Raw genomic sequence first — 16,503 nt, 5'->3', positions numbered from 1 at the left:
TAAACATGGTAGCATATAGGCATAACATAGAAAAATGCTGAAAAATCACCAAAAGCCTGCAAAGTAAGGGGAGAAAACAAAGATGTTACGCCGAGCGCTCCGGGTCCCTGCTCCTCCCCGGAGCGCTAGCGGCGTTCCTCTCTCTGCAGCGCTCCGGTCAGACCCGCTGACCGGGAGCGCTGCACTGACACTGCCGGCGGGGATGCGATTCGCATAGCGGGACACGCCCGCTCGCGAATCGCATCCCAAGTCTCTCACCTGTCCCGGTCCCCGTCTGTCTCATCCTGGCGCGCGCGGCTCCGCTCCTTAGGGCGCGCGCGCCAGCTCTCTAAGATTTAAAGGGCCAGTGCACCAATGATTGGTGCCTGGCCCAATCTGTCTAATTAGCCTCCACCTGCTCCCTGTCTACTTAACCTCACTTCCCCTTCACTTCCTTGACGGATCTTGTTGCCTTTGTGCCAGAGAAAGCGTTTACAGTTTTTGCCTTACCAGTGTACCTGACCTCTTGCTATTGCTATTGACTACGAACCTTGCCGCCTCCCCCGACCTTCTGCTACGTCTGACCTTGCCTCTGCCTAGTCCTTCTGTCCCACGCCTTCTCAGCAGTCAGCGAGGTTGAGCCGTTGCCGGTGGATACGACCTGGTTGCTACCGCCGCAGCAAGACCATCCCGCTTTGCGGCGGGCTCTGGTGAATACCAGTAGCAACCTAGAACCGGTCCACCGACACGGTCCACGCCAATCCCTCGCTGACACAGAGGATCCACATCCAGCCTGCTGAATGCTAACAGTAGATCCGGCCATGGATCCCACTGAGGTCCCGCTGCCAGTTGTCGCTGACCTATCCACGGTGGTCGCCCAGCAGTCTCAACAGATAGAGCAACTTGGACAGCAGCTGTCGCAGTTGACCGCCATTCTACAGCAACTTCTGCCTCAGCTACAGCAGCAACCATCTCCTCCGCCAGCTCCTGCACCTCCTCCGCAGCGAGTGCCCGCTCCTGGCCTCCGCTTGTCCCTGCCGGACAAATGTTCCCTACATTTGGAGATGTTGTCGGACCAATTTCCTACAGAACTGTCGAAGGTGGCTTTCGTGGTCAGTCTCCTGTCTGGGAAGGCCCTGTCATGGGCCACACCGCTCTGGGACCGCAATGATCCTGTCACTGCCACTGTACAGTCCTTCTTCACTGAGGTTCGTAGTGTCTTCGAGGAACCAGCCCGAGCTTCTTCTGCCGAAACTGCCTTGCTGAACCTGGTCCAGGGAAATTCTTCTGCAGGCGAATACGCCATCCAATTTCGTACCCTCGCCTCTGAACTATATGGGAACAACGAGGCCCTCTGCGCGACCTTTAAAAAAGGCCTATCCAGTAACATCAAAGATGTGCTGGCCGCACGAGAAATTCCTGCCAACCTGCATGAACTTATCCATTTGGCCACCCGCATTGACATGCATTTTTCTGAAAGACACCAGGAGCTCCGCCAGGAAAAAGACCTTGATCTCTGGGCACCTCTCTCCCAGTATCCTTTGCAATCTACCCCTGTGCCTCCCGCCGAGGAGGCTATGCAAGTGGATCGGTCTCGCCTGACCCATGAAGAGAGGACTCGCCGCAGAGATAAAAATTTATGTCTGTACTGCGCTAGTACCGAACATTTCTTGGTGGATTGCACTATTCGTCCTCCACGTCTGGGAAACGCACGCACCCAGCTCACGTGGGAGTGGCGTCTCTTGGTCTGAAGTCTGCTTCTCCACGTCTCACTGTGCCCGTACGGATTTCTCCTTCTGCCAACTCCTCCTTCTCAGCTGTGGCCTTCTTGGACTCTGGTTCTGCGGGAAATTTCATTTTGGCCTCTTTTGTTAATAAGTTCAACATCCCTGTGACCCGTCTCGCCAAGCCGCTCTACATTTCCTCGGTCAACGGAGGGATAATTGGACTGCACTGTGCGTTACCGCACAGAACCCCTGCTCATGAGCATTGGACTGCATCACGAAAAAATTGAACTTTTTGTTTTGCCCAACTTCACCTCTGAAGTCCTCCTCGGTCTGCCATGGCTCCAACGCCACTCTCCTACCCTTGACTGGACCACCGGGGAGATCAAGAGCTGGGGTGCTTCTTGCCACAAAAGATGCCTCACGTCTGCCCCCAGTCCCGTCTGTCAAACCTCAGTGTCTCCCCCTATCAGGACTATGCCGTGCCTCCTCATAGCCCCTGTCCTGGTAACACTCTGCCCCGTGACAAGCTTCACCCTCTGCCCCCCCCCCCTCCCCATTCCCATTCCTTCTGAACTGCCTGCCGTTGATGACCATACCCAGGTCTTCACTGTCCTCCAGAAGGAGACTCTACAATCGCTCCCAATGTCCTCGTCCCATGTGGAGCGACATCCGGACAAAAAGAGGGGGAGACCTAAGGGGGGGGGTACTGTTACGCCGAGCGCCCCGGAGCGCTCGCGGCATTCCTCTCTCTGCAGCGCCCCGGTCAGACCCGCTGACCGGGAGCGCTGCACTGACACTGCTGGCGGGGATGCGATTCGCATAGCGGGATGCGCCCGCTCGCGAATCGCATCCCAAGTCTCTCACCTGTCCCGGTCCCCGGCTGTCTCGTCCTGGCGCGCACGGCTCCGCTCCTTAGGGCGCGCGCACACCAGCTCTAAGATTTAAAGGGCCAGTGCACCAATGATTGGTGCCTGGCTCAATCTGTCTAATTAGCCTCCACCTGTCTCCCTGTCTATTTAACCTCACTTCCCCTTCACTTCCTTGCCGGATCTTGTTGCCTTTGTGCCAGAGAAAGCGTTTACAGTGTTTGTCTTACCAGTGTACCTGACCTCTTGCTATTGCTATTGACTACGAACCTTGCCGCCTGCCCCGACCTTCTGCTACGTCTGACCTTGCCTCTGCCTAGTCCTTCTGTCCCATGCCTTCTCAGCAGTCAGCGAGGTTGAGCCGTTGCCGGTGGATACGACCTGGTTGCTACCGCCGCAGCAAGACCATCCCGCTTTGCGGCGGGCTCTGGTGAATACCAGTAGCAACCTTGAACAGGTCCACCGACACGGTCCACGCCAATCCCCCGCTGACACAGAAGATCCACATCCAGCCTGCCAAATCCTAACAAAAGATAAGCATCACTGCATCAAGACAATCAAGTAGCAAGAGGGGGCCCCACCCAGGATGATGAGGGAACGGATTCCCAGCGGGTGATTAGCCTCTGACGGCAGGAACCCCGTGGTGGAAGCCCAGAGCGGGCTTGCTTAGGTGACTTCTGGGGTGACCACAGTAGAGGCCACTTAGGAGCAAAAGAGGCAAGCATGGGCCAATCCTGCAGGGAGAGCGAAGTAATGTCCAAGTCCTATAGGAATCCGGGAAGGTCATCCGGAGAACGCAGGGTATAGGTCTTGCCATCCTTCTGCATGAGCGCGAATGAAAATCCCCAGCGATAGGATAAGTCTTTTTACCTAAGAACTTCCAAGAGCGGCCAGAGGGCTGCTTGCTGAGCCAACATATGGCGGTACAGGTCGGGAAACAGTTGGACCTCAACATCTTTGTAGAGAATCCGACGTTGAGTACGGGCCAGGCACAAAATGTCCACTTTGATATCATAGAAGTGCACCCAGCACATCTCTGGGGCGCTGATCATCAGGGTGAGGGGGGCGTAGGGCCCTATGAGCCCTGTTCAGCTCAATATGAGCTTCCAGGGGCCGGACTAATAGGTAATTGAAAATCGACAACAAAGCAGGGTACAGTTCGTCAGATCCGACCGCCTCAGGCAAACCACGTAGGCGAATATTGTTGTGCCTGTTACGATTTTCCACATCGTCCAGGTGCTGCTGTAAGATGAAAAGCCGGTCACTGTGTCTCCGCACCATTTCCTGAAGAGCTTTAACAGAAGCAGCGGAAGAGTCCTGGGCAATGACGACTGCATCCACCCTAGATGATAAAGTGGACACCTCAGAGCAGAGTTGAGCGAAATTCTGTCCGCCACCATTTGTTTAGCCATAAAAGAAAAGTCCTCTTTTCTCTAGATAATGAAGCAATTAAAGAATGGAGATCCGCCAGAGTGATCAGGTGGTGTGATACAGCCAAGGGAGGGTGAGCACCTGAAGAGGCATCTCTTGGAGGGGGCACCAGCAAAGGAGGACCCACAGGGTCTGGAGAAAGGGTCCTAAAGATGGGTGGCATGCCCCTTAGGCTCAGAGGAGGGTCCCCCAGCATATTCAGAGGCTCCTCCGCAACAGGGCCCACAGCAGACGGAGGCAATTCAGAGGGGGGGGGGGGGCAGCGGACCCCCTACACTGGAGAGAGGGGGGCTCTGGACAGGAGGATCCCTGGAGGAGCCCGAGGTGCCAGGGTGAGCTGCGGAGCTGAGCGGGGTGAGGGCACAGCATAGAAAGCCACCACCAGTGAGGTGCTCTGTCCAGAGTTGGGGGGCCACTCCATAGGTGCCTGAGCAGGCCCAACAAGAGACTCTCCGGGTAAGCAGCAGGTGGCCTCACTATAGGGGACTATGGTGCATGGGGAGGCCAGGTGGGGACCCCTGTCTGAGGGAGGCTGAAGCGGTAGGAGAAGCAGGAGCCTGATGGGTATGGGCAGCAGGGTCCCTCTGAAGGGGAGGCTCATTGTGGCCCACAGTGGAGGAGATGAAACATAGCGCAGGTGGGGGAGACTCCTGGCTCACCTGCAGACCGCCGGCATTTCTATCTTCAGCTGTGGCATCCCTGCGACTCCACGTCGCCAGAGAGCCTTCTTGCGAGGTGCAGCGCGCCCTAGAATCTACCAAGCTCGGCTGCAGGGGAGAGCAAGCCGGTGGCCCCAATGTTAGAGGGGCATCAGCCGCGGTCACAGCAGGCCGGATGGCAGCGAGCCAGGGACAGAGACTGGAGCCGGGTCAGAGCATGAAGGAGACCGCGGCCCGCCAGCAGGCTGCACAGCAGGGTCGAGCACAGGAGTGGAGGAAGCCGCCCGCTTACTAGGAGGTAGGGATGCACTTCTGTGCGGCTGGGAACGGGTGAAATATCCCGTTAAGTTACGTTGAGGAGATGATGGACGGGTCTTTGCCCCTTTCTTCATCCTCCTGTGATGTTTTCCCATAAAATTAGCCCCTCTATAGTCATATTTTAGGAGGTTCTTGTCTTCTTTTTATCACAGATGGTGAGATAGATGTGGCCATGTTGTTATATGCGGTATCTTTCCTTTCTATACTGTACATTATAGTGATATATGAGGTGGTGTTGTCCTCTTATTCCAGGAGACAGTACGGCAGTTCTTCACCGATCGCTACATTAACAGAGACATTATCGCATATGGACTTGTAGACTTCTGGACCTCGCTGAAAAGAGATTCCTCCGATAGTAAGGTAGGTAACACCATCACCTGGACCACATTACTGGCCTGTGAGTGAAACCTTCACAGCTTTGGTGTCTCCATCTTTCTAGGTCTTGGATCTTCTGAGGTCAGTGCTGGAAGGTGACATGGATCCTGCCATATTGTACTATGTCCTTCTCAAAGCAGAGATGGTGACAACTTCTCCGTTATCAGATATGAGCCACTTCACACAATGTGTCCACAAGCTCTACCCGTTCCTGGAGGTAAGTGAGAGCAGCGCCACCTGGGGCAATCTCTTGCACTGCAGCGTATCCCCTAGCTTCTGATATGTCACCATAAAGTGGTTTGTCTACATAGGCCAACCAGTCAATGTCCCCTACTGGAGCATCTCAGAGCTACGTTACTTTGGGGGACTCGACTGACTTGGTAACAGAGGGTTGTCCTCACCAAAAAACGAATATCTTTATCAGTTTCACCAGCAGCCGGTGCAGGATTCACAAGACAGCGCGAGATTAAGAAGTCACCTTCACCTGTTGTATATTCTTATTGCTGCAGGAGATGGAGAAGGAAAGTCTGGTGCTGGGGTTTACCGGCTACAGCCAGAGATGTGTGTCGCCTCCTACTGTCATGGGGTTCATCTTACATCTGGTTCTGCAGCACCAAGAGCCACTGATCAGAGAGGTGAGTGGAAAAAGGCATCACGTGTATAAATATATACCTTCTGACCAATGCGAAAAAGAATGGGTTATCATCTTACAAATAATCTAACAATACCAGCGAGCAGGTAACAAACGGCAAATAATTTTTTTCCATTTTATTATTGTCTGGCTACTTCCTGGTTCCTCACACCTCTTCTGAGCATGCTCAGAAGTAATAACGGATCAAAAACTGGTTGGAAAAAACGGGTGCAAACTAAGACATTACAGGCTCATACGTTTTCAGTCCAGTACCCATAGACTTCAATGTTAAATTTATAATATTCTTTTCAATTCCGTTATCTTTGACAGGAGAAAAAATACTGCATGCAAAGTCTTTTCTTCTGCAAAAAAAATAACAGAAAGGAAAGCAAACGGGTGCAAATGGAGAAAAGATTGTAAAAAATACCATTGACTTCAATGGGATCCTTTACAACCGTTTGAAAGCCGTTGGACAAAGCCTTGAATGGGACAGCAGACGGGAGGAAATTTACGGGGACAGACGGCCGAGAAGCAGAATGATGATGGAAGGGAGCAAGAGCCATGATAAAGTCAGGAAGTAAAGGAGATGGATGACGACCCTAGGTAGCTGTCCCTGAATCTTTTCCTAGATCTGTCTATAGACATTGACCCTGACACCAATGACTGTCCCTGCAAATACACTCATGACCGTAAATGTTGGCACCCCGGAAATTTTTCTATAAAATGAAGTATTTCTCACAGGAAAGGATTGCAGTAACACATGTTTTGCTATACACATGTTTATTACCTTTGTGTGTATTGGAACTAAACCAAAAAAAGGGAGGAAAAAAAAGCAAATTGGACATAATGTCACCAAACTCCAAAATTATTGGCACCCTTTCAAAATTGTGGAAAAATAAGATTGTTTCAAGCATGTGATGCTCCTTTCAACTCACCTGGGGCAAGTAAGGGAATAAACATGTGTATAGCAAAACATATGTTACTGCAATCCTTTTCTGAGAGAAATACTTCATTTTATAGAAACATTTCAGGGGTGACAACATTTACGGCCATGACTGTATCCCTAATAATAACCTAATCTGCAAAACTGACCCCAAGACAAACAACAGAAGGACTCTGGGATCCAGAGACAAAATTGAAGGCTGAGCAGATACTGAACTAAGGAACAACAAAAAAACTAAAAGAAACCACAACAATTGCTGATACAGAAACAAGAACTATTAGCAAGGATTCCTGGGTTTGGGAGGGGTATTCCAGCCTATAAATAAGTTTCCCCCATCTACAGATTATCATGTTGCTCAGTTCAAGGCATATTTGGAGTTTGAGTTTCTGATTTGTTAGCATTTCTTTGTAAAGATTCCTGACTTATACAGTGTGGTGCGAATTGTAGCATATGCTCAGAATAGGGGATAATATGAAAAAATGACCACAAAAGGTCCAAACTCTAGGACCTCCCTGGCGATCTCTGGAGGGGACCCGGACTCTTCCTTGCTGCATGGAGCGGTGGGTTGACACTTGCTACATGCACTGTCCTTTAGCAGCATCTGCGATACCCAAGCACTCTACTCGGGTACGTCCGGAAGGGCCCTGTTCTGGATTTTGTGGCGGGTCCTATTGGTTGGACCACCAGGCTGTTATGCCATATTCTGTGGATAGGGGACACATTTTTCAGGGGCCGGAATACCCCTATCCATAGAATATAGCATAAGAGTGTGATTGTAGGGGGTCCAAGCTCTGGGACCCTCCACAATCTCCATAACGGGGCCCCTCCAGAGGTACCTTCATCACGGTTTGGTTGGGTATCTTCATCACGGTTATAGGACAGTAAATCTCATCCAGGGAAAGCTGGGTGAGATATGGGATATCCAGAAAATAGTTAAAATTCCTTGCAAGACTTAGCTTGGTAAAAACTTTTTTGAAGTCCTGTTAGCGGTCCTGGAGTTTTATGGGATGAAAGACCGGTTGATAGTTGGGCCTTTTATCCCTTTCCTTGGCCACTTAAAGTTTTAAGACTAGCCCAGATCAGCACAGGTGCTGAAGGCAGATTTAAAACTAGGTAAGATCTAGTTTCAAGGAAAGTCGACTTTGTGAGCTGTGTGAGTAACAGTTACTTGTTGTCTACTTTGTTGGGTGACTGGTAGTAAGCCACCTGTATAGACAGGGACGAGATCTGTATCTTCAGCACTGGACAAGCAGGATTTATTTTGTGTTTTTATGAAGGCTGGATTTGCTTTTTTGCTGACAAATAAAAGCAGGAGCCCATCAGGTGATGACAGGGAGCCTGTCCTGCTTCAATGGCTGGAGCGACTGTTGGGTGGGAGAGAGATCATTCTGCAACTAATTGTATTTTTTTGCAACAGCTGGAGGCACCCTGGTTAGAAGACTTTGGTCATTTGCATGGAACGCAGCTTATTTGTGTTTCAATGGGTGGGGTGGCTGATGTGTGGGAGGGAGAAAAGTGACCTTACACTTACAAACAAGGAACTATGGGACTTGTAGTTGAAGAAGTAAAATCCAGCAGGAAATAGACAGTTCACAAAAAGATGGCCACAGCTTTATGGTAATCTCACAACATAGCCATTTAACCCCAAGACAAGCGCAGATCCTTCCTAAGCATGTCCATTACTGTCTGACAGGTAAGTACTGGTGGAGAACCCCTTTAAAGCCTCAACTCATGTTCGGCATGTGGCTTTCTAATGCGGTGTATGCTGGGGTAGATGAGTTCTTCAGGTTCACACCAGCGCAACAGAGCCTCGTACGACAACCTTTCCGGAGCAGTGTGCCATCTGTTGCAAAACTACAACTCCCAGCATGCCGCACCCTGGTTGGGATACCCTGTCGAGAACTCCTGTCTCCTATCTGTATTACAGTGTGAAGATGTGTTGTCTACCCATGTGAAGACTCGTGCCGGACATCTGACTCCGGGTGAACTGTCCGAGGCCTTCACCGAGCTCTGTCCTCTTCTCAGCAGAACGCAGATTGAGACGTCCATCCAGCGGTCTATGACCGCGTCCGCCAGACACACCGTCCCGCTCCGCAGTGCGGCTCGTATCCTTGCAGTGTGGGGCTGAGGATTCGGAGGGTCCACAATTAGAGACTGACTGCTGTATAAACATCATTGTCAGGCGTTTCATGCCCAATAGGCTGCGAGAACACACACAGTGGAGGGGAAAAAAGGCAGCAATACACTGCGCAATTTTTCCTTTTGCGCAAAGTGTGGGGTTGTGCAGCTTTTTTCTTTTCTGTACAAAAATGATGCTTGCACAAAAATGTTTTCATTTTTTCCACTTTGTTCTGGGAATGATAAATTTCCTCCAGTGTTTTTTATTTTATTTTGCACATTACTTAATTTTGCACTATTTTATTGTAGTCTGCACTGGCTTTATTTGGTTGGTGCTGTAAATTTAAAGGAATAGTCCAGTGCTGAAAAACTTAGCCAATATCCTAAGGATAGGAGATAAGTTTCAGATCGCAGGGGGGATCCGACCACTGGGGCCCCCCGCGATCTCCTGTACGGGGCCCCGGCAGCCCGCGGGAATGGGGCGTGTTGACCACCTGCACGAAGCGGCGGCCGACAATACAACTCTATGGCAGAGCCTTCGGCAATCTCCGACTCTCCCATAGCGCTGTATTGAGTGGGCGTGTCGGTCGCCACTTCATGCGGTGGTCAACACGCCCCCTTCCCACGGGCTGCCGGGGCCCCTTACAGGAGATCGCAGGGGACCCCAGCGGTCGGACCCCCCGCAATCTGAAACTTATCTCCTATCCTTAGGATATTGGCTAAGTTTTTCAGCACTGGACTATTCCTTTAAAACTTGCACACAAATGTTTTATGCGCAAATTTTTGTGCAAGTGCACTCCAAATGACGCGCCATTGTAACATATTTTGCCCTGAAACTGGGAAACCACAACATTGCATAAATATCCGCGCTAATTATAAATAACCCATTTGGTGTTTGTTTTCTCCCATAGACTTCTATAGATGAAAAAAAAAATGCTCTGTGTGTCTGCTCGTCCTAACCTTACACCAGTGATCTCCAAATTGTGGACCTCAAGATGCTGCAAAACTACAACTCCCAGCATGCCCGGACAGCCAACGGCTGTCCGGGCATGCTGGGAGTTGTAGTTTTGCAGCATCTTGAGGTCCACAGTTTGGAGACCACAGGAGCCAACACTGATGATGGCAGCAAGACAGGCACGGTACAGGCTGTATGGTCTCCACAGTAAGGACCCCGATGTCTACTGGACGGGTGTTGGATGTGATTAGAGATGAGCGAACTTACAGTAAATTCGATTCGTCACGAACTTCTCGGCTCGGCAGTTGATGGCTTTTCCAGCATAAATTAGTTCAGCTTTCCGGTACCCCGGTTGGCTGGAAAAGGTGGATACAGTCCTAGGAGACTCTTTCCTAGGAATGTATCCATCTTTTCCAGCCCACCGGAGCACCTGAAGGCTGAACTAATTTACGCAGGATAAGACATCAACTGCCGAGCCGAGAAGTTTGTGACGAATCGAATTTACTGTAAGTTCGCTCATCTCTAGATGTGATGGCCTGACATAAATGAGCACTCGGTTAAAGGGGCACTCCAGAGGAATTTTTTATTTTTTCATATCAACTGGTGCCATAAATATATACAGATTTGTAAATTACTTCTATATAAAAAAAATCTTAATCCTTCCAGTACTTAGCAGCTGCTGTATTCTGCACAGGAAGTTGTGTAGTTGCTTTCTGTCTGACCTCAGTGCTCTCTGCTGACACCTCTGTCCATGTCAGGAACTGTCCAGAGCAGGAGCAAATCCTCCCCATAATAAAACCTATCCTGCTCTGGACAGTTCCTGACAGGGACAGAAGTGGCAGTAGGGAGCACTGTGGTCAGACTGGAAAGAACTACACAACTTCCTGTGGAGCATACAGCAGCTGATACGTCCTGGAAGGATTAAGATTTTTAAATTGAAGTAATTTACAAATCTGTTTCACTTTCTGACACCAGTTGGTATAAAAAAAAAAAGCCAAAATCCTCTGGAGTACCCCAGTACGCCATTAACCCCTTCATGACCCAGCCCATTTTCACCTTCATGACCTGGGCATTTTTTGAAAATCTGACCACTGTCACTTTAAACATTAATAACTTTGGAATGCTTTTACTTATCATTCTGGTTCCGAGATTGTTTTTTCGTGACATATTCTACTTTATTTTATCGGTAAAATTTCACTGATATTTGTATCCTTTCTTGGTAAAAAATCTAAAAATTTCATGAAAATTTTGAAAATTTAGCATTTTTCTAACTTTGAAAGTCTCTGCTTGAAAGGAAAATGGATATTCCAAATAAATTACATATTGATTCACATATACAATATGTCTACTTTGTGTTTGCATTAAAAAATTGACAAGTTTTTACTTTTGGAAGACACCAGAGGGCTTCAAAGTTCCGCAGCAATTTTCCAATTTTTCTCAAGATTTTCAAAATCGTAATTTTTCAGGGCCCAGTTCAGGTTGGAAGTGGATTTTAAGGATCTTCATATTAGAAATACCCCATAAATGACCCCATTATAAAAACTGCACCCCGAAAGTATTCAAAATGACATTCAGTAAGTGTTTTAACCCTTTAGGTGTTTCACAGGAATAGCAGCAAAGTGAAGGAGAAAATTCTAAATCTTCATTTTTTACACTCGCATTTTCTTGTAGATCCAATTTTTTAATTTTTTACAAGAGGTAAAAGGAGAGAAATCACCCTAAAATTTGTAACCCAATTTCTCTCGAGTAAGGAAATACCTCATATGCGTATGTAAAGTGTTCGGCGGGCGCAGTAGAGGGCTCAGAAGGGAAGGAGCGACAATGGGATTTTGGAGAGTGAGTTTTTCTGAAAGGGTTTTTGGGGGGCATGTCCCATTTAGGAAGCCCCTATGGTGCCAGAACAGTGGACCCCCCCACATGTGACCCCATTTTGGAAACTATACCCCTCATGGAATGTAATAAGGGGTGCAGTGAGCATTTACACCCCACTGGCGTTTGACAGATATTTGAAACGGTGGACTGTGCAAATCAAAAATTTTATTTTTCATTTTCACAGACCACTGTTCCAAAAATCTGTCATACACCAGTGGGGTGTAAATGCTCACTGCACCCCTTATTACATTCCGTGAGGGGTGTAGTTTCCAAAATGGGGTCACATATGGATATTTATTGTTTTGCGTTTGTCAGAACTGCTGTAACAATCAGCCACCCCTGTGCCAATCGCCTCAAATGTACATGGTGCACTCTCCCTTCTGGGCCTTGTTGTGCGCCCCCAGAGCACTTTGCGCCCACATATGGGGTATCTCCGTACTCAGGAGAAATTGCATTACAAATTTAGAGGGTCTTTTTTCCCTTTTACCTCTTGTGAAAATGAAAAGTATAGGGCAACACCAGCATGTCAGTGTAAAAAAATTATTTTTTTACACTAACATGCTGGTGTAGACCCCAACTTCACCTTTTCATAAGGGGTTAAAGAAGAAAAAGCCCCCAAAAATTTGTAAGGCAATTTCTCCCGAGTACGGCGATACCCCATATGTGTCCCAAAACTGTTGCCCTGAAATACGACAGGGCTCCAAAGTGAGAGAGCGCCATGCGCATTTGAGGCCTGAATTAGGGATTTGCATAGGGGTGGACATAGGGGTATTCTACGCCAGTGATTCCCAAACAGGGTGCCTCCAGCTGTTGCAAAACTCCCAGCATGCCTGGACAGTCAATGGCTGTCCGGCAATACTGGGAGTTATTATTTTGCAACAGCTGGAGGCTCCGTTTTGGAAACAGTAGCGTACCAGACGTTTTTCATTTTTTGGGGGGAGGGGGGCTGTGTAGGGGTATGTGTATATGTAGTGTTTTTTACTTTTTATTTTAGGTTAGTGTTAGTGTAGTGTTTTTAGGGTACAGTCACATGGGCAGAGGTTCACAGCCAGTTTGCCGCTGGAAATTTGAGCTGCAGCGCAAAATTTGCGCCATCTCAAACTTGCAGCACTCACTGTAAACCTCCGCCGATGTGAGTGCACCCTGTACATTCACATTGGGGGGAGGGGGCAAACATCCAGCTGTTGCAAACTCCGAGCATGCCCTTTGGCTGTCCGTGCATGCTGGGAGTTGTAGTTTTGCAACAGCTGGAGGAACACTGGTTTGGAAACACTAAGTTAAGTAATAAACTTTCAAGTGTTTTGCAACCAAACTTAGTGTTTCCAAACCAGTGTGCCTCCAGCTGTTGCAAAACTACAACTCCCAGCATGCATGGTCTGTCAGTGCATGCTGGGAGTTATAGTTTTGCAACAATTGCAACAGCTGGAGGCACTGAGGTAGGAAACGGACAATGTTTCCCAACTAGTGTGCCTCCAAATGTTGCAAAACTACAACTCCCAGCATGCCCAGACTGCCAAGGCATGCTGGAAGTTGTAGTTCGGCAATATCTGAAGGATCAGATGTTGCCGAACTACAACTTCCAGCATGCCTGGGCAGTCTGGGCATGCTGGGAGTTGTAGTTTTGCAACATCTGGAGGTCCACAGTTTGGAGACCACTGTATAATGGTCTCCAATCTGTGCTCTTCAAGATGTTAGAGAACTACAACTCCCAGCATGCCTGGACAGACTGAGCATGCTGAGATTTGTAGTTTTGCAACATCTGGAAGAGCACAGATTGGAGACCATTACACAGTGGTCTCCAAACTGTGGACCTCCAGATGTTGCAAAACTACAACTCCCAGCATGCCCAGAAAGCCAAAGGCTGTCTGGGCATGCTGGGAGTTGCAGTTTTGAAACTCTCAGAGGCAGCAGTGAGATCGCTTTACGGCGATCTCACTGCTGCCAATGAAGATGCTGCACTGCTACTGCAAACTCACCACCGGGGACGCAGCGCCGCCGGGACCGCATGGAGGACGCCGGGACCGCTCGGGACACCGCTCCGACGGGTAAGTGACGCCGGGGGACGGGTCAGGGACACTTAGCAGAGCGGTGTGTGTCCCGATCCCCGTGATCCGGACTCACACACCGCGCTGCTAAGTATTTTCATAGCGAAACGCTGCTATCAGCTAGTCAGATTTGACCAGCTGATGGCAGCGATCGCTGGGGGGGGGTGGGGGACGAAACCCCCCGTGGTCGCACGGTAAGATGGCTGGCTATCAGTGATAGCCACCATCTTTCCGGGCGCTGCGGGGTGCCGCGAGTAGCGGCAGTAATGTCCATGACGTACCTGTATGTCATGGGTCGGGAACACCTTGCCACCCATGACGTACAGGTATGTCATAGGTCGGGAAGGGGTTAAAGGGGTACTCCCGTGGAAAACTTTTTTTTTTTTTCAAATCAACTGGTGCCAGAAAGTTAAACAGATTTTTAAATTACTTCTATTAAAAAATCTTAATCCTTCCACTACTTTTTAGGGGCTGTATACTACAGAGGAAATGATTTACTTTTTAGATTTCTCTGACATCAAGAGCACAGTGCTCTCTGCTGACCTCTGCTGTCCATTTTAGGAACTGTCCAGAGCAGCATATGTTTGCTATGGGGATTTTCTCCTACTCTCGACAGTTCCTAAAATGGACAGCAGGTCAGCAGAGAGCACTGTGGTCATGACATCAGAGAAATCTAAAAAGAAAAGCATTTCCTCTGTAGTATACAGCTGCTAAAAAGTAGTGGAAGGATTAAGATTTTTTTCATAGAAGTCATGTACAAATCTGTTTAACTTTCTGGCACCAGTTTATTTAAAAAAAAGAGTTTTCCACGGGAGTTCCCCTTTAAAGGGGTATTCGAGAGCCATTGAAAATAATATATAGTGCCGGGTGACCTGTTAAAATAGAAAGAAAAACTAAACTTACCTATCCACCGTCGCTACAGCTTTGGTTCTTCTTCTGGTCTCCCACTGCTCGTCTTCACAACCTGCTCTTGAGATCAGAGCTCGAAGCAGGACCTTCCCGCTCAGCCAATCACTGGCCGCAGTAGTGTCCCCATCTTAGCCAGTGATTGGCTGAGCTGGAAGGTCCTGCCTCAGTCGCTGTCTTGTAGTCAGACTGAAGAGATCAGGGATGTGGGAATGTTGTGATGAACTGTTCCTATTGAGTCACGATATTCTGTTTTTACCTTTTTGGGGTTGGTTCTATTGTGTTTTATAGCGCGTTTATATTCACCATGAGGGCGGCCGTACAGTCATCTTATTCCTAAATCACCAAAACACTAGCAGGCTCAGCTATATATATATATATATATATATATATATAAGTTATTAATAGTAAACAGGGGTGCTGCCGTGTGTACCATGTAATAGTCAAAGCAAAAAAAGGGGAGAAATACACCATGTAGCGCTCACCCAAACAATGTACAAAAAATCTTTATTAGAAAATGCATAAATCACTTCAGACAACAAGAAACCCCCATAAAACATTTAAAAGAGGCATAAACATGGCCTCCCATAACAGGGGGGAGCAGTAGGACCCCTCCAAGGACATCTGAATAAATATATAAGTTCTAACACTGCCTCTAAATATACATCCAAATAACAAGATACTGTATATACTCGAGTATAAGCCGACCCGAATATAAGCCGAGGCCCCTAATTTTACCCCAAAAACCCAGGAAAAGTTATTGACTCGACTATAAGCCTAGGGTGGGAAATACATCATCCCCCCCATGTAATCATCCAGACCCCGTCATCACCCCCACCTTCATCATCACCCCCCGTCATCATCACCCCCGTCATCATCACCCTGTCATCATTCCGCCACCCTTCATCATCACCCCCTGTCAATCCCTTCATCAGTGGTCTTCAACCTGCGGACCTCCAGAGGTTTCAAAACTACAACTCCCAGCATGCCCAGATAGCCATCGGCTGTCCAGGCATGCTGGGTGTTGTAGTTTTGAAACCTCTGGAGGTCCGCAGATTGAAGACCACTGCAGCCTTCTTCATAATCCCCCCCCCCCCCCCCACCCCCCTTCCTCACCTCCCCTCGGCGGGAAGTAAGGGTGAGCTGGTCCGGGCCATCTATGCTGCAGGGACCGTCCGGTGGGGAAGGTTAGTCGTTGCGGGCTGTCCATTTTCACCGGGGGGCCTCTTCTCCGGGGCTTCAGCCCTGGAGTAGTGACGTTGCCTTGACGGCGATGCACAGGGACGTTGCGCATGAACATCCCTGTGCGTCGTCGTCAAGGCAACGTCACTACTCTGGGGCCAACTAACGACTAACCTTCCCCACCGGACGGTCCCTGCAGCATAGATGGCCCGGACCAGCTCACCCTTCCTTCCCATCGAGGGGAGGTGAGTACAGAACAAAAGGTGTGGGGGGATGATGACGAAGGCCGCAGTGGTCTTCAACCTGCGGACCTCCAGAGGTTTCAAAACTACAACACCCAGCATAGTTTTGCAATATCTGGAGGTCCGCAGGTTGAAGACCACTGATGAAGAGAATGACAGGTGGAGAGTTCACTCGAGTATAAGCCGAGGGGGGCGTTTTCAGCAGGAAAAATCGTGCTGAAAAACTTGGCTTATACTCGAGTATATACGGTAGT

The 16,503-nt window shown here is 48.9% G+C and overlaps 1 protein-coding gene across 5 annotated transcripts in view; it reads left to right on the top strand.

Annotated features, from left to right (window-relative positions):
• LOC130283530 (uncharacterized) overlaps positions 1-16,503 on the top strand; it is a 208,781-nt gene that overhangs the window by 186,691 nt on the left and 5,587 nt on the right. For 4 of the 5 annotated variants that reach the window (XM_056533164.1, XM_056533165.1, XM_056533162.1 and 1 more), the window contains 4 exons: positions 5,233-5,340; positions 5,420-5,572; positions 5,865-5,990; positions 8,857-9,034. In XM_056533164.1, the coding sequence (XP_056389139.1) occupies positions 5,233-5,340; positions 5,420-5,572; positions 5,865-5,990; positions 8,857-9,034 (565 nt within the window). The remainder of the gene's footprint in view (positions 1-5,232; positions 5,341-5,419; positions 5,573-5,864; positions 5,991-8,856; positions 9,035-16,503) is intronic. The other variant, XM_056533166.1, reaches the window with a different exon arrangement.

The sequence above is a fragment of the Hyla sarda genome, chromosome 7, assembly GCF_029499605.1.
Source record: "Hyla sarda isolate aHylSar1 chromosome 7, aHylSar1.hap1, whole genome shotgun sequence".
Lineage (NCBI taxonomy): Eukaryota > Metazoa > Chordata > Amphibia > Anura > Hylidae > Hyla > Hyla sarda.
The sequence above is the reverse complement of the archived record's forward strand: the minus strand, read 5'-3'. Positions and strand labels throughout refer to the sequence as shown.